Raw genomic sequence first — 22,682 nt, forward strand, 5'->3', positions numbered from 1 at the left:
ATTTGAAGACATCGGAGCACTTGAGAGGCAGAAACAGCAAGCCAAAATTGCAATTTGAGAATATGCACACGTACTTAAACATAATTGGGTATAGTAAACACTGCTTCTTACAAATATACATACATACAAGTATAATTGAGTGTGAAAATAACCTTGCGTTTTCGGTGTGCGAGCAGAATTCCACACTGCTGCGTTTGTAAATTCACCAAAGATAAATTGATTGTTGATGTACAACAAGTGCTCAGCAAACACAAATGCTCAAAACACGTTAAATTTTGCGAGTCAAGTGAAAATACCTCGTAATTTAAAGCACTTCATATTATTAAGCAATGTGTAATGCATAGTTTGTATATACATACGATTATATGTACATGCAAACAAATGTTTAACCCTCCAAGGAGCAAAGAATAGCTTTTAGCAAAAATACTGTGATCATTTTTATGGTCTGTCAGAATCTAGAAATGATTAAATTCCAAGTTATATTTTCATCTAGAATTATTATGCGTGCAATCTTATTAGCTCCTTAACCTCTATTTCGAATAGTTTAATAATTAGCTCTTCATATTTGCGATATAAAATCATGTTTTTACGCCATAATGGAAAAGAATCATGGTGGACAGATGACTTTCTTTACAACAAAAACTGCAAACGGCGTACTCAAATAAGATTATCATGTAGTTTTTGAAGTTATGGTGCTAAAAACGCGATAAAGCAAGCAATTAACACGCCAGAGACATTAAATCTGATCTCTGAGATGGTATAAGATGAGTTTATAGTAACTGCGTTCAAAATTAAACAGTAGGCATGGCACCGCCCACTTTTAGATGAAAACCCATATCTTTGGATCTGCTTAACCGATTTCAACCAAATTCGATACGTAACATTCTTCTCATATTTCGGATTTCAAATCGGACTACAACCACGCCTACTTCCCATAGAACACAATTTTAAATTCCATCTGATTCTCTTACTGTCTAGTATGCACCAATGAATGTATCGGGACAAAACTTTGCATGAATAATGCCTTTGAATTGGGCGACGTTATTACCAAAAATTGTCTAAATGGGACGAAAATTATTGAATATGTGGAACCCAGTTCCTACAGCGAACATTTGGTCAAATATATCAGTCAATTTCGCGAAGAGAATCCTTTTCTGGTAATAATATGCCTGTATGTCAAAAATGGGTATCATTAATTCCTTAAGCCAAACACAAGTATATCTAATGGTATGATTTTCGAACTACTGGCTGACTTTATATCGCAAATTTCAGCAAATAAGTAAGATACCTTAGGAAAAATTACTGGAAGTATAATATTGGATATACTATAGTTAAATGCCGAAAATATGGGAAATTGAAGGTATTTCCCTGGCTTTGGCCTGACAAGTTGTAAGAGTATGAAATTTTCGGCTACACCCGAACTTAGTTCTTCCTTACTTGTGAGCTATATGTATGTGCACACAGTTAGTAAAGGAATACTTGTATATATTCTTAACATCAAACCATAATTTACTAAAAGTCCGAAGTGCAATTACAAAGTCAGTTTTATTATTATTTCATTATTATTATTTGGGTATTACATCACTCCAATCTTATTTATTCCAAACTGAGTTTTAATTCAGAAAAAAAACTATAGTTTTGGAACTGCAGTATTTAAAAGTACTTATTTTTATTTACATTATTTTCCTACATTTGGGATTGTTTTTTTAAAGTATTACTGTAAAGTAAACTGGCGTTTCGAAAATACACACATCACATATACTTATTTATTTCTTAATTGTGCTCAATCAAAATAATTTGACACTCACCATTAATAACCAATAACCACGATTTTCGGATATGAAGCCAAATTTGAAATTCAGCCAGAAAATATTTTAAATATTATCGAAATTCACTTTTTCGTGTTTTGAACACTTCTGCTTGCAATTTCCAATTTGTTTATACTTCACAGCTCTAAATTCATATACATTACTATTCTCTGTTATAATTACAAGGCTTTCCAATAAGAGTGTTATGATTTGAAAAAACACACTAATTGTTAAGGAAATTCAAATTTTTTTTATTTAATAGGAAGTACAATCGATACAATTAGGGTTTATACATAAAATCATTCAAATGACATCCACGACCTCTTTTGCAGGAACCCTATTTTTAAGTACTTTTCCGACTAAATCCAGTCATATGTCATGAATAGCACGTTCAATATTGAATTCTAAAGCTTGAAGAGAGTCTATTTGATTGCTAAAGACCAATGACTTCAAATAACCCCACAAGAAGTACTGTGTGGTACACTGTGTGGCACGTAGCCTCGTCTTGTTATAACCAGATGTTGCCAAGATCAACATTTTCCGATTGCGGCAACTAAAAACGGTGTCACCAGCTTCATTTCGAAAGAAGTACGGACCGATGATTCCGGAACGGAACAAAAATCACACCAAACTGTCAATTTAGGTAAATGTAATGATTTTTCATGAATAATTTTTGGATTTTCTTCGCAACAGAATCGACAGTTTTGTTTATTTACCGCCCCACTCAGAGGTTCATAAAATGGCAAAAGCGCACGAAAAGTTACAATTGGAGAACGTTATTTTGATATTGTAATAAAATTGAATAATTTGTAAACGCTGTTCTTGCATATATCTTTCCACGATGAAATTGTAAACATTACTGAATACAATGAAAAAAAAAATTAAGATCATGACATTTTAAAATTGGTCGAAACGATATTTAGAAATCATATCATGCCTATTTAAAAGCCGGATTTATCAAAAAATGCTAAAATGGAACACCAGAGACTGTTTATAAAAAAAATGTTTAATTGTAATAAAAGTAATGTTAAAAATTAATTTTTTAAATTAATTGTGCTTGTTCCACACACAAACAAAATGTAACAATTTTATTTGCACATAATTTTATATTTTAAATATTTTTTGAAAAAAAAAATGTTATAACATATTATTCTCATTTCAACTTATCTCTGAACCAGCTTAATTTATATTTTTTATTATTGTACTTTCTATTTGTCCTAAGTTTTTGTTTTCAACTAAACCAATACTTTAACACACTACAACTTGTGCAATATTTTTAAGTAGCTAAAAACCACCTATTGCCTATAAATTTATTAAACAAAATTTATATTTTATTATTTAATACCATTTACTAATTTTTGTGCACGAATATTGACTTTATTCCCATTTTGGTTAAACCATTCACATCTTTTCACTTCATTTCTTCTACTCAGTCACTTTTACTTTATATTACTGAAAAGGAACAGCGCTCAATGCAGCCGGTTTGAAATTGCGGTACGACGCGTCGCATGAGTAACGTCCGACCGAGAATTCCAAGTGGAAGTCCCCAGCTTCTTCTTCTTCTAACGCATTCAATTTTTGGTCACATTGAAGTTTTTCAAGCGAATGTTGTGCACATGACTTACAACAGAAGAATCAAACTAAACGTAAATAAGCCAAACGCCATTCATGCGCCGCCAGCGAGCGTCTGCTCCTGGTGCTGCTAATCTGCTGTAGACGCTGTCAATGGTGCTGCTACTGCTCTGCCGCTGTAGGTTGTATACAGCAGCGATATTGAACGACACCGCTGTTGCTAATTTGCAAATTCGACTTAGCTGCAAAGAGCGCAATGCGGCAGCCGCTAACAGCAAAAACATAAACAAACAATTTTTTATAGTAAATTGTGTATATATTTGTTGTTATTGCCAATGCTGCTACTTGCGCTGCTACCAACTGAGTTCTCCTGAGCAACTACAGCGTTGCCACAGCAAAACAACAGCGGGAGAAGCTAAAAGAAATTCGAGAGTAAACAAAAGAGCGAAAAATGCTCCTGTGGTAGTAAAAGTCGGTCACTCGCGGCGATTTCGCTAACTGGTCGATTGCTGTAGCAGCTGTTAAACTTTCAATTTCTTTTCCCTTAATTTTTATTTGATTACTTTCTGCTTTCACAGCTTCCTTGCTCGTTTGCTAGTAAGCTCTTGGAAGTTTGAGTTGATTGTCGTGTTATCAACGCCATAGAGACAGACAATCCTATATACCTCTGCTAGCATGTCTTGGCTTTTCTCAGAGTTTACCTTGAATGAATGGCACTCGCCGATTTCAAGGACTGCCTATCGGCTTATAGGTGGGTACGCCAGGCTGGCTTGTTAGTCGGTATGTTGCAGTCACGCTGACAAAACTAAAGACGGAAGTAAATAAGTGAAGTGTTTATGAAGTCTACAATGTGACTTTGTGCACACCTTTTATATTTGTAAGAATTGATGGTTAAATGGTTAAAATGGTTATTTATTAAAATGTATGGTGCATTTTAACCGTTTGCATGAAATATATTTGGATGATAATGCCTGAACCTGAACCTATTCTAAAAAATTTATTATCAGCCATTACCTTTTACAAATCGTTAATATTTTCATAATCCTTAATGAATTTTTCAAAATATAATACATATGTGCTCTTTTTAACTTTGCTAATAGGTATTTTCGAGGAATCTCTATTTACTGCTCAATAGTCACCAAGAGAGCTCAGGAGCAAGAGGTTTAGTTTTCCTTGTCACGATTTCACAAAATAAATTTCACAATGTGTTAAAAAAAAACAACAACAGAACGAAATGAAAATTTTCAAGCAATTTACATATTACTAGTGCATAAATAAATTATAAAAGCGCCTCATTAATAATCACATTTAAGTAAGTCGGTCTACGATGAAGACAATTAATTAATAATTACCACGCTATTGAACGCTTTGCTTTCTTTCGTTTCGGCTTTATCTTAATATTTTAGTCCAAAATATCGTACGTGACGGAGCACTTAAATTTCAGCCTAATGTAATATACTGTACATTGTGTTTGTTGGAAAGCATTAGCGGAAGAATTTTTATCCTAAATGCTTATAAATTATAAGCCATCCAAATACGTGACGAGTTTAGTTGTACTTGCTTTTTCATATTTTCCATGTAAAATTTTATGCGTTGAACCAGATTGATTTTTAATCTTCTTTTAATGTTTCTATGACAGTTTGACGTTTTTTCTACTTCTGGTTTGGCTCAGGTGCGTATTTGGTGTGCTAGAATAAAATAAAGAAAAACTTTTGCATTTTCGGCAAATTAAAATTTATTTATTTTTTAATGTAAACATACGGGCCCATTATTATTTCAGGCGATTAGCATTTTAATAGCGGAATATGGAGAAAATAATCTTTAATAGATTGTGCGATAACGAAAGAAGAAAAATCAGTTTAAATTTACTGTTAACTTACAATTTTAGACTACCACTGATACCTAAGCACCACGATATCGAAGTATCAAATGAACTAATAATGTTCCAAATGAATGAAAACAAGCAAAACCGTTAACTTCGGCTACAACGAAGCTATACCCAAACACAAAAGGATCCTAACAAGCTCTTGATTCTGATCATTCAATTTGTATATCAGCTATGTATATGTTATAAGGAACCGACCTAAACAATTTTTTCGGAGATTGCATTATTGCCGATCGTTCAGTTTGTATGGCAGCTATATGCTATAGTGGTCCGATATCGCCCATTCCGACAAATGAGCAGCTTCTTAGTTAGAAATGGACAGGTGCAAAATTTCAGATTGATAGCTTAAAATCTGAGGGACTAGTTTGCGTATATACAGCAGACAGACATGGCTAAATCAACTCAGCTCATCATGCTAATAAATTATATATGTATATACAATATTTTTCAGGGTATTCGACGTTTTCTTCTGGGTGTTACACACTTCGTGACAAACTTATATAGAAATATACTGACGTTGTTTTTTTCATTGCAGCTTCATTCTGATAACACATATTTTGTGGAATAACCACTGTGCCTACGTATATGCGTTATTTTGCGGTAGTAACATGCTCATATGGCAAATTTCGCAACGACTATTAACAATTTATCATGATTTATGAGTGAATATAAATCATAACTCGAAATATATGGCAAGTTTGGAAATTTCATTAGATGATTTACTTTTCTTAAAATGGCAATCACTCGCAATAATTTCCAAAGAAGTACGAGTATGCTGTAAAACAAGAAATAACAGCGCTGAAGTCTAGACATGACTCAGTTATAATAGAATACAATTTCACACTTTACTGTGTGTTTTTTTGTTTTTGTTTTTTGATTTTTTCTTGTGCTTTGTAATGAGCATTGTGCTCGTTATATTTAATTTTTCAGCAACATTTTGCTCTTGCTCTTGCCTCTAAGCTTTAGAATCCGCAATGACTTTTTCGCTCCTTTGTTGTGAAGCACTACCATTTTTGGTCGGTTATTAGTCGGTGATTCGTCGAGACGGGAAAATATATGAATGTGTGTGTATATTTATAGTATGTTCGAGCTAATGGGTTTGTTGGGTTGAACGACAATGCTGGTTTTATTTTCCGTTTACCTTTATCATTTCATATTAATATTATGCAATAATTTCACCTTCACAACTTCCCCTCTTCAAATTCAATATCAAACCTATGCTGTTGTTGCTGATGTTGCTGATGTTAGTATTTATTTAGTCCACGTGTTGCTCAAAAACAAAAAAAAACAACAAAAAACATAATTAAATCTAGTGGAAAGAAAAATAATCAATGATAGCGTAATTGTTGTTGATTTTATGCTTTTTTCTGTTATTACTGAGCGCTGATGTGCGCGTGGCTTTGTCCAGTAAATTAACTGTTAGTCAAAAATCAGTTTACTAAAAGTTTTAGTTAATCAAAAAAAAAATATAAAACAACAACAATAAATGTAGACCAAATAGCAAATATCTAAGACATCAGTAGCAAAAGCAACAACGACATAACCATCGAACACCAGATGGTTTGTGGTAGTTTTGTTCTAAATTTGTTACAGCTTAGATGCATGCAGGGAAATATACAACGATGACGCGACGAATAAGGCACTCAACTACTAACTGGTAGGCATCGTAAGTTTCAACAGCGTTGCATGCTGTTTAAAGAGTCAGCCAAAGCAAGCAAAGAACGGGGCAACAACAAAATTTCAGTTATCGCATATTGTAAAAAAAAATTAGTTGAAAATATAAAGAAATAAAGAAAGCAATGGTAAAAGTAACAAAAAGAATGCCATCAAATTGTCTAATGAATATTTTTGAAGTGTATCTAAGTGATTGTGCAAATTTGAACGGCGGGCGGTGTCTTACTTTGCATTTCGATGAATGGTTTATACACGAACACGAAATTGAAAGACTCTTTAGGTTTAAACTTAATGTAAACTAAATTCGAATATTTGAATAAATTGTAAATGGCAAGTGAAAATCTTAGAAATGTATTTTTTATTTTTGTTCATCATACGCCGCGTGTCACCTTTTTAGGACTCCTTTTAATTCAAAACAAATAATAATAACATAAATATATATTATGTTAATATAGAAATTATTAATTACTAATTATTAATTAAATTAAATATAATCAATCAAATGCTTCCATTTACGTGAGCAACTACTGTAAGCATAAATATATATGTAAATACAAAGAATATGCTGCAATTAATTGGAACAAATTATGCCTCGCTGCAGCATTCATTTGTGGTAAATGATAAATGCTTGCTCAATTTTCCTCCCTCAACTATGTCTCGTCGTGAGTCATTAATTTTCAGGCAGGCGGACACAGTGAACTAAATTAGTTATAAAGATATTACTAATATTCATAATTAAGGAAATTGATTAGAGTGGGAGTTGCGAGTATATAAGGAGCCTTGCTTCCGCTTTTAGGGAAATTTAATGAACAAATATTATGTAAGTACTTCTATTCTAAAGCATAATATGAAACTCATCTAATTGAATTGCTTTTAGCGCTATAAGTGGGAAGTGATTAAGTGATCTATATATTATATTAATAAATTCATTATTGCATGACCATATGACGCGTTTTTTATTATATTTGATTGGTTCTTTGGCGAAAAAATTGCTGTTGCTAATCGTTATAATTTCTGTGTTTTGTGACTGTTCCCATTTATAACTTTGTGCTGAGGTACTTTCAGCACTTTACATTAATGTATGGAGTATATTTGGCCAAATTATTTTTTCTCATTTATTTGTAGATTATTGTGCATTTTTTTTTTAATTAACACGTTTGTTTTGTTTTTTTTTTGTTTGCCTTATTTCGGCCAAACAATTTGAATGTTTAAATAAAACAACTACTCAGTTTTCTAATTTTTATTTAGATATCATTATAAAGAGCCCAAACATCAGGGTTGTCGTATTCAATCTAATCGTTTGAGAGCGAGTGTAGTTAATTATGCATTTCTTATTGTGAATTATTTTATTACAATAATATTAAATAACGATTATATTTGTTTGATTGGTGACAATTTGTGGAGCTTTTATACTCTTGCAACATTTTGCTACAGAGTACAATAAGTTTGTTCACCTAAGGGTTGCTTGTATCACTTAAAACTAATTGGGATAGATATGGAGTTATGTATGTATACATAAATGATCAGAATAATGAGACGAGTTGAATTCCGAGTGACTGTCTGTTTATCCGTCTTTCCATCAGTCCGTCCGTGCAAGCGATAACTTGAGTAAAATTTGAGATATCGCGATGAAACTTGATACACAAGTTCCTTGACACCCAAGGAGAGTAGATATTTTAAATGCGCGGAATCGGATCATTGCCCCACCCACAAAACGTCATTAATCGAAAACCTAGAGAATACCATAACCAAGCTCAATAGATACAAATCTATTATTTAGTACAACGAATTTCGTTAGGAAGCGCATCTGTGTTTGAAAAAGGTGCCTACTTTCCATATAACACAATTTTAAATTCCATCTTATTCTTTCACTTTCCAGTATGCAAATCAAGAATAAATCAATCTATCTGGATAACACTTTGCACGAATAGTGCCTTTGAAGCGTGCCAGCTTATGACCTAAAATCATCCAAATCGAAACAAAACTCAAGCTCCCAGTTACCGACATGAGCATACCCATGATTTCAACCCTCCTAGTCATCTGAAATAAAAAAAAGATCTGCAATGATGTCGCAATTGTATGAACTAGCGATAGATAAAAAAAAAATTGTTTGACTGTTTGACAAAAAAACGATTTTTCCCCATTTTTTTAATTTCTTGTGTTTTTTTAAAATAGATAATAAGATAATATATTTATATTTGGGGATGAGAGTAATTCATACTCGAGAGAGGTCCATAAAGAAGATTCTCTGATAATTTTAAGTTAATCGGTATAGTAGAACTCGAGAAATCGTGGCATCATATTGAAAATTTTGGTCTGAGAAAAACGCATTTAAAGTTTCGCGTAAAGTCTTTTGTTCGATTAGACCCAGCCAAACCAGTTTGGAGACGGGGTCAGTAAAATGTTTAAATCTCCGAAAATAATTGAAATTTTCAAAAATCCCTTCGTCGACATATTCTTAACATGCATATAATGTGTTGCAAAATTTCCGAAATTGAATGTAGTTGGAAAGTTATAGAAGTCAGAAAGTAACACCTGAATATTCAAACGCTATCGCCTGAAATAGGATTTTTAAAAAATATTGAACCGTATTGTTATAAAATTTTGGATTTTAATGTTTAAAAGCATTTATAAAATATAATTTTCTAGATTTGTAAAAAATCCTAGTTCCAGCGATAGCCAGCTACCTGCAGAATAACATGAAATTTGTTTTTGATTTTAGGTTAGCCAGTCTGCTGGACTCATGGAAGTCTACTTTTTGTGTTGCATTTTCAGTTACTCACAGTGCTATGAAACTGATTTGTATAATATCTCATGGATAATCATCAATTGTTTTAGATATAAGATATAGTACAATAAAGCTGTCCAACTTGCAGATCTATCGCAACTACAGTGTATGAAAGCATAAAAGTCACATAAGTCATGTGAACAAACACAACTGCCTAAAAAAACTTTGAACAAAATAAATCCACTTTTCTATCTAGTTATTTATGAAATCCACCGATTTTGAGCAATCTTTAAATTACAAAGAGGAATCACCTTTATTGCAAACTAATCCAATTGTGATACTTCCATATTTCACACAGCAAGCATAACAAAATTATATAATATATATATATATTTTTTGCAATGAATGAAGAAATGCTCAATAAGTAGACACGTTAACAAATCCATAACAAAATGATTAGTTCTCACAAGAAGTAGTGTTTCTTATGTAGTATATACATATTTACATATATGTAGTCATATCTAAGAATGGCAAACTGGCGAACCAATACTTCAATAATAAATCAAATGCAGAGACATCAAAGAAGCACACTTATTGAAGCTCGTGATGAAGTGGCGTGATTAATGTTAATCCCAACTTTTGGCTATGTATAAATATACAGTGGCAAATGGTTAGAAAGTTCATTGAATTTGGCACAACTTCATCTTCATCGTTATTGCCGTCTTATTCTCGGATGAGTACTCATTTAATGAAATGTGTTTACCTCAAGAGTCTGAGAAGCTAACTAGTTACGCCTCTTAGTGTCATGGGGCGCTCGAAGTATTGTTGTTTATTTAACAAATCTGTCTCACGATAATTTCAAAAATGTTTTCACTTTTCTGTCACATAATGACACCACTACAACTAGCATTTACAGTTTGTATACGCTTTTAGGTTATGTACTGATGTACATATGTAAACATATATGATGACCGAATAGTGACAAATGCGTTTAATCAGTCCAATAAAATTCAACTGGGGGATGAGCATATTGAATTGATTGTGGCAAGACATTATATTATATTATATATTTATGAGTGAATAGTTTAGTTCCGGATCGGAAGAAGACAAGCTGTTTTATAAACATATTTTAGTTTTCTATTAGCCCTTCCCGTAATGGGTGACTCTGTTTAACCTGTTCAGTACCGACAGGTTCTCATATCAGTCACGTTAATCCATCACTGACACGGGCGTTTTAATCTCAATAACGCATCGATGAGTTTCAACGAAAATTTCTCGAGTATCATAAACAATAACAACACGTCATAAATACAAGCACTGTAAGACTGACTCTCAAGACTACAGAACGCTTACTAAAAAATCGAAAATAAACAAGCCAACCAGAACAACTATGCATCTCTGCCATTCAGTCGTGTTAAGTTTGATAAACATCGCGGAGTGTATTGAACGCATAAAACTCATAAATTATATGGCTAATCAAAAATGCTTGCTGCTGCCGCCGCTAAAGAACCACGCAACATATCATCGTCACGGCGAGTTGTTAATGTAGAAACTGCGCCGACCATACTGATTTGCTATTGCTATTGCTTGTTTCTCCGACCAATTTTCAGACAGGCGCTTTAAATTTTAGTGATTATTGTTGTTGTTATAACTCAGCTCAGCTACATTTTCCCGTTTTGGAGTTTTTGGTGTTAAAGCTAATGGACGAAAATCTAAGAAATGCAAGACGCGTCGTTAAATCGCTTGAAAATCAACAAATGCAAAAAAAGTGGAGCCGTCATCATCAAGAACAGATTCATTAGGGCCACGCCATTGGTCGGCATCATTTATCAAACACATTCGTTGACGGAGTACAGCTTTTGGCTATAATGGTTGACTGTCGTTAGTTGCTTGATACCCGCTGTACGGGCCGATGCCTCTGTTCATGTGCCTCAAAACATTATTCAAGTATTTTTACTTGAGGTTGAGTTTACCCCGGAAAAAACGTGCCATGTCATTTTAATATATAAATTTTTTTTCACATACGAAAGATATACTCGGAGGTTTCCATTACCTACAGAGATGGTTGGGAGCTACATAAAGAAGCAACTTAAATCAACCTTGAGCAGTAGCTTTTTAAAGAATAATGATTAATTATCTATTTTGGCATGAGATGTATTTTACGCATTTTTGTAGACTTTAATCCTTTCAAACTCTCTAGACGCATAAAGGGAGATTAAACAAGAAAAAACGTTAACTTCGGTTGTACCGAAGCTATTCCTTCACAAATAGAAAATTTTTTACAAGAACTTGATTCTGAACGCTTTGGTAGTTCGATATAGGCGGTTCCGAAAAATTTGCAGTTTCTTGTGGAGAAAAGGATGTGTGCAAAATTTCAGTTTCCATATCTCGAAAACTGAAAGAATAAGGTAAATCGCGTATATAACATACACACAGCTCGTCACGCTAATTATACAATATAAATATATACATACTTTATAGGGTATCTGATGTTTTCATTTGGGTATTACAAACGTCGTGGCAAACTTAATATTCAAGGTATAAATATCGCTATAAGAAAGGTGGCTTAGGCGTATGAGTAACTACTGACTCATAATTGAGTTAGATGAAGGCCATGAATATATCGGGTTTTCCAAAAGGGAGATATGATTTCTAAGTTGTCACGATCTGTAATTTTTTTCATTGTATTCAGTAATGTTTACAATTTCATCATGGAAGGATATACGCAAGAACAACGTTTACAAATTATTCAATTATTGTATCAAAATAATCGTTCTCCAATTGGGACTTTTCGTGCGTGTTTTATCATTTTATGGTCGTAATAATCATCCACTAATGCTCGCTATTCGTCGAATCGTTGAAAATTTTGAGAGTAAATTTTTTTCATATAATGTTCAAGTGCCAATAAGACAAAGAACCGCTCGAAATAATAAAAATATTGCTGTCGTTCAGGCAAGTGTTGCTAAAGACCGCAATTTGCCGATTCCAAGACGTTCTCAAGAATTGGGACTGCCTCAAACCAAGTTTTGAAAAAGAATTTGAGCTTGCATCCGTATAAAGTTGTTCTCACTCAAATGAAGCCATTGGACTACCGTGAACGTCGTGAATTTGTTGATTTTGCATTGAAACAACTTGAAAGCGATAACAATTTTTTAAGAAAATCATCTTCTCCGAAGAGGCTCACTTTCATCTGAGTGGTGCGGTAAATAACCCAAACTGTGGATTCTGGTGCGAAGAAAATCCACAAATTATTCATAAACAACCAATGCATTCACCTAAATTGACAGTTTAGTATGGTTTTTGGTCTGGTTGAATCATCAGTCCGTACTTCTTTCGAAATGAAGGTGGTGACACCATTACTGTCAATGGAAAGCGGTATATCTCGGTGATAACTAATCTTCTATGACCGAAATTGGAATAAGTTCATCTTGACATCTGCTTTCAACAAGACGGGGCTGCGTGCCACACAGCACGTGCAACGACCGAATTATTGCGAAAAAAAGTTTCGTGATTCGATAACTTCAAGAAATTGTGACTTTGACTGTACTCCAAAAAGTTGTAATTTAACGCCATTAGATTTTATATGAAATACTTTACTAACAAACTTTTATTCTTTATGAAGGAAATAGCTTACACTTATAATTGGAAGTATATATATAAATATATATATACTCGTACATATACATATATACATATGCGAATATAGTAAATACATAAGGGCTTTTCTCGATACATGCGAACATATTATTATTTCTCGCAAAGTAATTATAAACTTTTATTAGAACAAAAAAACTTTTATTTAGAACAACAAAAAATTGACCGCCTGAACCACGTAACTGCACACGACCCCACATTTGACCCCCTTCTTTTGGATTTTGTGAAACTATACCTACCAAAATTTCCATTCAAGAAACTTACTAATACCATACATACCATATCAGCCATTTTCTGGACTTAATTCAGCAGTCCAGCATGTTTATACTTGTATCTAAATCTGTGTTTGAATTCGCATACAAAGATTTCACAAAGGCAAAACTCAGTTATATTAACACACACACACACATGCAATATTACACATTAAAATTTTAAACCAAATGTTTTGATCGCGTGTGGAACGGGTGTATTCTTAGATTTTACAAAAAGGGAAATATCCTTCGGTTATTCGATAATTCTTGATAGAAGGAAATAGGTATATGGTGACTCTTCTCCTTCAATATCAAATTAGTAGACTTCTCATGGTGACTCTGCTTGGAAGAAGTTTGGAAAAGTAAAGAAGATAACAGTTGTACATAAACTGCTGATCATTTATATATCTATTTTATAAGGTGTCCGACGTTTCCTTCTGGGTGTTACACACTTCGTGGCAAACTTAGTATACCCTGTTTAGGGTATAATGAAAATAAACTGAGAGAACAAACCATTAAAGCAAATACGCAAGTAGAAAGCAATATATATGACAAATGTGGAATTTTCAAATGAAATGTTGAAATGACTAAATCTCGAGATTTTTCAAATATTTTCCAAATTTATACTACAAGTTTACTTAAACAAATACCAAGAGGTTGTTGTTGGTTTTTTGGTATTGGCTACTCGCATGAGGCAAGTTTTCGATGACTTTACTACCACTCAAATTCCTGTGTTCTTGATAATGTAGACTCCCCAAAACACTTCTGCAATGTTTTCGGTGATTCTATAGTCATGCTTTCATTGGTAACACGAAATTCCAAGCAAACTCTTGTTCGTTTTTTTCCATGGTAAAAATCGTGAAACAACCTTTTCGTGTCGTAAATAAACAACTGCCGAACGGTGCCGAAAAAGTCACGCATTTTAAATTTTAATTTTTTTTTCAACTTATGATTCATGGGTCATCCGCATTACTAATCGACTTAGATTGCGGTGAACCTAAGTCCTTGTATAAGAAATTTTCTAAAAATCATTGATATCTCTAATAAAATGGGTCTGCAATGAAATCGAAACATATATACTTGTATTGTGAAGTCTTATTTGCTGTAGCGTTAGAAATTATCACAACTGATAGGTTCTTATCTTAAGTATGCATTTAATTATGTTCCAAAATTACGTTGTTAAACTTCAGTTAGTTTACTTCCAACATTTATAACCCTATTTTATGGGCTTTTACATATTTTTCGCATATTCCGCGAGTATAACATTTAATTAATGCATATTTTTTTGGAAAATACTTCAAGGTAGTTCCGATTTTTAATGTTATTATATATTTATTATTTCATGCTAAAGTTATGCCAACTTTTCATTGTTGAAATTTACTAGAAAAATAATTAGCAATATTTAGTAGTTAGCAGAATGACTAATACTCGTAGGCACTGCGCTTCGTTGCGACCTCGACTATTGACGGAAAACACAACATGAGAGTTGGAAGCGTTTAGCTTATATATTTTTATGTGCACCCCAATGAAAGATTTATTCCAAGCAGAAATGTAAATGCACGTATGCAAAAATTTCCAATTAGTGTTAATGGATTTTTTAATAGATTTCTACATTAAAAGCTTCTATAAATGTATATGTATATAAATGTTATATATGATCCAATTATCTCCAATGGCATATGACAATGTTACAGTTAATTTTGATTTTCTATTAAAATTTTAACTCTCTGGTACTCGTTAAACCTATATCATCGAAATTTATTAGTAAGTGATTTTCTACAAACAATTAATTACAGGAAGTACTGATAATGAATAAGTTTCACTGTGAAGAAAGAACCATATAAAAAGTTGTGCTGAATCCCTACTAAACATCAGTTCATATCTAAAAGGGCATAAGCTGTTGACATTAATTCTCTCAAAAATATACAATTTCCTTAAAAAAAAGTAGTAACAAACACTAATAAAAGCAATATCTTAATACTTCTGACTTTAAATAATTTTAGCTAAATTTTCAATTTGCCAAAAGACAATTCACAAGCTCGCGCTTAAAATTTTCGAAACGGTGAAAGTTATTCCGTCCATAGCCTTACCACTGAATTCACATTTTTCAAGCTTTTTTGAGGTAAGTTAAAAATAGAATCGAAAATTTTCAAGCATACCTATGAATACCATATAAAAATTGCAAATATGCTGTAAAGATAGTTTAACTAAAATTTTCAAGTATCTTGTACAGATCTGTTATTGCATTTTTATTGGATTTATTAGGCATGCTAACACTTAGGAATTTAAACCTCTAATATCAAATAAATAATAATAAATAAAAATATGGAATACCAAACTTCGCAATACCTTGCTGATTTCGAATATTTTTTTTCCTTTTAATAAAACCTTCATACGACCTAATTAATATGACAAAATGTAGAATTATAATTCAACCAAAGATTAAGTGCCTACCTCCGAAAAGACACGAGGCTGAAACCAACTCCAGTTTTTATACGACCAAGAGCTGACCATTCGGCAGTATTGCTCAAACTTAGTTTGAGAATGTTTCACTCGGTAATGTAATAAGGGTATTATAATAATATATTAACATTACGAAATAACAAATATTGAAATTGGCATGCACCGTTAAGTGTATACTAGAAGAAACTTTTTATAAGACTTAAGTAAATAAGTAGTTGATTAGTGACTCGTTTTTCTACATTTCGCAGCCAAAAATTGCCCCTGCATTATGTTGGGAAAGTTCTTTGTTGTACTGTTATTGGCTCTAACGCCGCACGCCATACTCAATGTTGAACTACGCGAGGTGGAGACTGTCTATGAATGGAAACAAATGGTCTTTGGCTTCCCTACAGAGGCAGATCGTCAAGAAGCAATAGCCAACGGCAATTTAGTGCCAGAAAACGCAACACCCATCGATGTGGCAACCCATCAGCACCGTAAGTAATATGTAAACTTAAATAACAACAATTAAATCACACCAATTTTCCACACAATTGACAGCGGAAAAAGGTTCACGCATCTTTACGACAACACCCAGATTCACAACAGGCATTCCGTACACCTTGGCGGTGGTGACTGACAAAAATGAGGCAAATGGGCCAGTACTGCAGCCATATCCCGATTACAGTTGGCATAACTCAAATGGTAGTGATTGTGACAGAATTACTTCTGTTTACCGTGTGGCCGTAGGTTGAAATTTTACATAAAGATTATGTGCGTGTATTTAATATTTTCACTTATTTTTTACTACCTTATACTAGATCACGGAGTGCGATCAAATGTTCATACTCGATACGGGCGTTGTAGCCGAAGTTCAACATTGTCCGCCGCAGCTACTTGTTTTAGATTTGAATACCGATACCTTGTCCCATCGTTATATTTTCGATTCAAGCACGTACACAGAGGTCGCTTCACGCTTCATCACGCCAATAGTAATTGTGAATGATCCTCCGCCAACAGGTAGCTGTAGCAAAGTACAAGTATACATTGTACGTAAGATGTCTGCTTGCTAAGCTTTTCACTCACGTAGTTAAATGCTATTAACTCCTTATCAACTCGTATACTTATTATTTTTTTCGTTTTTTTGTTTTTTTTTTTATTTACTAATAAATCATTCAAGGCTGATGTCCTGTTTCATGGTCTGGTTGTTTATGACTCGGAATTGAATACTGCTTGGCGTGTCGAGAATAGATTCATGTATCCCGATCCCGATCATGGCTTATTATCAATTGCCGATGAGAAATTCATTCTAATGGATGGCATTTTTGGTTTGGCCAGCGATCGAGAACTGCTCTACTTCCATCCATTGGCTTCTGTCAGCGAGTATGCAGTGCCTTTGAACGTCATAAACAACCGTACCATTTTTGAGGAGAATAAGGAAGCCGAGCCCCATGCTTTCCGTCGGGTGGGAAAACGTAGCAGTTCATGTGCCGCTCAGGCAATGGACAGTCACAACAATCTCTACTATGTCACATTCGATCCAATCATGTTGACTCGTTGGAGTCCGAATAAGCCGTACAATGTTAAATATGAGATGGAATTTCCAGCAGATCCAAAACTGCTGGAGTTTGTAAGCGGCATGAAGGTGCACAAAAACAATGCCGGCAAAGAGGAGTTATGGATGATGTCGAATCGTTATCAGGTAAGCAATTGCTTGCTAAACCGTGTCTTAATTTGTAAAAATTTTTACTGTTAATGTTTTGCTAATTCGCAGAAAGTCGCAAATGGCAATTTGGATTTTAGTGAAATTAACTTCCGCATTTTGCGTCGAGCACTTGATGATATACAGAACGCGTCCATACCAGATGAAGATCAGAGTCAATAACTGATCTTCACGTGATTTTGAAAACCCTTAGTCAATTATGGCATTGCGAAAACCTTTTATTAAAAGTTACTGCACAACATACGTATATAATATTATTATCTATAATAATATATTACATATTATAGATGCACCTTATAACAGTGATTGCCAAGCCAGCAGAAAGCACGAAATACATTTTGTAAGCTTATGGTTGAATTTTCGAATTCTAGCACACATAGTTGGAGTGCTAACTATATTTTATTATTGAATAACAATAAAAGTTATTATACGCACATATACAATACTATATAAGTTGAGAAGCGTTTACCTTAAAAATGAAAAATAAAAGGCTCAACTAAAATGCTTCACTCTAGATGTATGATATGTTGCAACGGTCCTACACTATTTCAATATCGGTTTGATAGTGGTACGCTTCGAAATCTTCAAAATAGTCATTTTTTTACATCTTCACCTCCTCATTTGAGTGAATTCATTTTTCAGCGATCCGAATTTGAGTCTGGAAAAGAGAAAATTAACATGGCGCCCAACTCTTGCGAATACGGTGAGGGTTTGAACCTGGGAAATCTTGGGAAAACAAAGTTCGACATTTATTTCTGTACTATATTTAATAATAACACGTACAATTGAGCCAGTTGATTAAAATAGTTGTACTCGGAAGCCAATAATAATACATAATTACAGTTTACACGTATATGGTAAATAGAAAATATCCAACATTTATCGTAGGTCAATTTAGTACGTATAAGCTCGTACTACCCTAAGTTTTATTAAACTTACAATCCTTTTTAAATTTTCGAGGTTTTTAAAAAATAAATGGAAAACAACACCATTGAGACGCTTTTATCCCATCGCGTTCTTAAGATAACTTTTTAATCTTCTTGAAGTTGCATACGCAGTCGTTCTGGGGTTGCTGTTGTCACTTGTACTGCCAAATTTCATTAACTATTTCCCCATTTATTATCTGAAATGATATTTATTGTCATAAGTTAAAGTTTTTGATATAATTTTCCTGGCGTGTAAATATTTTGGTCGGAAGTCACTTACCGATAATGCATCAAGTGGATTTTGGATATTTTGACCATATACTCGTTTTTTCAATATTCTGACTTCAGAAATGAAAATTGACTTAGAACAATGGAGGATTTTTTCATAAAATTTTTAAAGTTTTGCGCACTTTTCCTCATCGAAATCATGTTTCAAGAATAATTTTCCAAAGCTTTGAAAAATGTATTAGTGTTCATCAAATCGGCGGTAAATGTGACATAAGTGTCAAGAAATGATTGTCAAGATGCAAAATGCTTTTTTGTGCATAGTTATGAAAATCAATTTGCACGAATGAAATATTTTTTTTTATTTGTTTCTGTTAGACAAAGAGGAAAACTACGAAAATAAGTGACGCAAAAGATGTTAGTAATCGTTTTTCGTGGAGTGATAGTAGGTTTATGCAAAATTTTTTTCCATCGTCTCTTGGATGAATAAAAAAACCTCACTGGTGTTAACTATAAGAGTTCTGGCAGTTTTAAACTTCTTTGGACACGGTTCATACCAAAAATGTATAGGCAAGAACAAACAAGCAGAAATCAGCTGTTTCTGCTTACATTATTTTGTTCACCTCAAAAGAACTGCGCTCGGAAGCGTGCAGTGTCACGTTCTTTCTACGCTTCAATGACAGGTGTTTGTAGTTTGAATAATGCTTTCTTTGACTAAGGACCATCATTAGGATCACACACATACACATAGACACCGTGCAACTCATAAGGCCTTTGAGTAAAAAAAGAATGCCGACCACACGTACACAAGAGTTTCGGTTAGTATTGTAATTAAACCGTAGGAAACTCATTACAACTAAAACATAAATATCTCTTAGTGCTGTTGGATAATTAATCAACAACAGTGATTCGATCAATAGGTTAAAGGGCGTCAATATCTAACATTCTTAAGGCATACATATATTTAACGACTTCAAGCTGTCATAATCACAGAACGCATTTCAAAACGGAAACCAACACAACCGTAACGTTTTGTTCAGCGGTCAAGTAGTCTACAAAAAAAAATATTACCAATAAACTTTTAGATAATCATTTTAATGTCTACTCAAGTTGCGAGTATCCAAACCATTTACTTCAGTCAGATTTTTTTTGTGCCAAATTCTTTTTTTTTTATAGAATACTTCGTTCTCTGCTGTCTCTCTGTCTACTCACTGTCCGATTTTTGAACAGCTTGCCAAGCTTCTTGGTTTCATTTTCTCCCACCATTTCTCTCTCCCTTGTCTACATGCTAATGTTCCAGCTGTGAGTCCTTTTGGTAATTAATGCGGCTTTTGAATTGTTCACAGAATTGTGCTTTTGTATAGAGATACTAAACCATAAACGCCATAAACTCGTCACATGAATTGCATAATAATTATCATAGACAGTAAAACATTTAATAGAGCAGTTCTTAGTATTCTGGATAACAATGTTTGTGAATTATGGATTAACTCATTAATCCGATTTATTCAAGTGGATATATTGCTATTTGTCTTTACTTTTGTTGATAATCATGAATTTGCAAAAATTCTCTAGCAACAAATTCATCAAATGTAATTAAATAGAATTTTGCGTAATTATATAATGGTTTGACAACTTTGAAGCAAAACTTGAACGTTTTCTGCCTAAATTGGTTAAAATGGTTTCCTTTAATAGTTAAATGAAATTAAGTTGTAAAAATCTTTAAAAATTGTAAACACAATGTTTGCAAATAAAAAAATATATCAAGTTTTACTTGTACATAATTACGCTCTGCCCAAAACTGGAAAGGTATGTAGGTGCTTAATTAAAAAATATTTTTAATTTTATTTACTTTATGGTAGGTCGTTTCATATTGTGTGAAGAATTTCCGAAGTATTTATAATGTCTGTATGTCAAATTATAAAAGTCAATAATAATAAATTTTACGCTTTATTAATAATGACTGAAATCTGTATTTGTTTAAAAATAATCGCTAAAGTGACGTCATTGAGATCTGAGAGCACATTAACTGATGCTAAATCACTGAAACTGTTATAAAGTAAAATAATATAACAAACAATTACAATACGTGAATTCAACGTAAATTATTCGAGTAATTGGAAGTTATTGTCTTCTTATGACCTAAACTACGAGTACTATTGTTCTTAGAAATAATTAAAATTTTATGAACTACAAATAATATACATTAGTGTGGTAGAATCACATCTTTCCTAAAGAGTTCATGGAAAATTGTTAGCCTTCGACGAACTTGATAACAATGGAATGAAATAGTCAATGTCAAAGTCAAAACTACACATGAGAATCATAGAGTAGTGAGGATGCGATCGAACTGAATTGTTTGTAATGGTCATTGCATATTTGACCTTCATCATATTCTAACCCAATATAACTTTTTTTTTTTTTTGTTTATTTAATATTTGCACTCGCACTTCTGATTATTAATGCGTCATAAACAAGTTTATCTACTTATCGTAAATTTCTTTGTTTTACAATTGGACGTATATACTCAAGTCTACAGATGATATTTATGAGTACATACAAACGTAAGTATAGAACTGAAATATGTGCAAAAGTTATGTAGTTTATTTCTATAATGTCCTCTAATTTTATGAAATAGATATAATACTACAGTGCCATTAAATCACTAACATCCATATGCCATATCACATACGTACATATTTAAGTACATAAATAAAAAAAATAACGGTATACATATAATTTGCGCTTGCACTATCATCTCTAAGTGTCATTGGCTAGAAAAGTGATTGCGCTGCATTAATTCAGTGGTGTTGCGTTTATTATCCTCCTTGGTTATGTTACAATATGATATGTTGTGCTCGGCGACTTGTATACCTACAATGCAACCATGCAACATATGTCGCGACAATTTGAGAAGAAATTCGCATATAACGAGGTGACCACGGTCAGAGTTATTAGACAAATGATGCACTTTACTACTGATATTTATTAATGTTAAAGATGTAATTTTTTTTTAAATTTTTACAATCCGTAGGTAACTTAAGTTCTCTCTCTTACTGTAAATATTTGTAGTAAATAAGAATCGCGGGGTTTCGGAATGGATTTCCTGATTTTAAGATTTGTCTGACTACTAAAATCGAGTTTGGAAGAATATTAATTAAAAATGTTTTTTTTTTTGTGTAGTTGCAAGGCCAGTCTTCTAACCAGAATTTATGTTCTGGAGAGGCCCGCAAATTTGAAAGTGATATCGGTTATTACTGTTCGAACAGTTTCCAAACATCAGTTGAACAATCGTCAGACGATATTTTTACGCACCACAGCCTTTATTCTGCGTACACCGGGACATCTTATCTTTGAAGTATAGTGCTAGCATATTCAACTGATCTGATTAACTTAATTCAGCAAATCCTGGAAGAAGATAATGAAAGCTTGATAGTACAAATTTAATTTTGCGATATTTTTCTGTTAAACTCTGTACTAAAATGTCGATGCATGAAATAAATATTGTGACTCTGAAGTAAGCTTCCGAAAGTATGTGATGCCGAACAAAAAATTTCTTCGAAAAAATCATCTGCAGTTTCTCGAAATTCCTGAATATTATTTCTTGCATATATTACTCCTTTTATGCGGGTAATAGCAAGTAACACCGACAAGATAAGAGTCAAACTGAGCAGTCTTTCACAAACGACAAGGTTCATTATGAAATCACTTCTGAATCGCAGCAAGAAGAGTCGATGCTGTTGATGATATAAAATTTGTATTTTCAGCAACTTCTTGAAGACCAATAGCAATAC

At 33.1% G+C, this 22,682-nt stretch overlaps 1 protein-coding gene across 2 annotated transcripts; it reads left to right on the forward strand.

The window, feature by feature from the left end:
- Positions 1-15,465: 15,465 nt before the first annotated feature.
- On the forward strand, positions 15,466-18,190 carry LOC106624022 (dopaminechrome tautomerase). 2 transcript variants are annotated; one of them, XR_001331009.3, is made up of 7 exons: positions 15,466-15,694; positions 16,284-16,511; positions 16,576-16,760; positions 16,836-17,063; positions 17,195-17,716; positions 17,789-17,964; positions 18,025-18,190. XR_001331009.3 is itself a non-coding variant. In XM_014243680.3 (6 exons), exons 2-6 carry the CDS (start codon positions 16,304-16,306, stop codon positions 17,897-17,899), a joined length of 1,254 nt encoding a protein of 417 aa, XP_014099155.3. In that variant the 5' UTR covers positions 15,466-15,694; positions 16,284-16,303; the 3' UTR covers positions 17,900-18,190. The 2 variants fall into 2 exon arrangements, 1 of the variants encoding a protein (XP_014099155.3); XM_014243680.3 differs by having other exon boundaries at positions 17,789-18,190.
- The last annotated feature ends 4,492 nt before the right edge of the window (positions 18,191-22,682 follow it).

The sequence above is a fragment of the Bactrocera oleae genome, chromosome 2, assembly GCF_042242935.1.
Source record: "Bactrocera oleae isolate idBacOlea1 chromosome 2, idBacOlea1, whole genome shotgun sequence".
Classification (NCBI taxonomy): domain Eukaryota; kingdom Metazoa; phylum Arthropoda; class Insecta; order Diptera; family Tephritidae; genus Bactrocera; species Bactrocera oleae.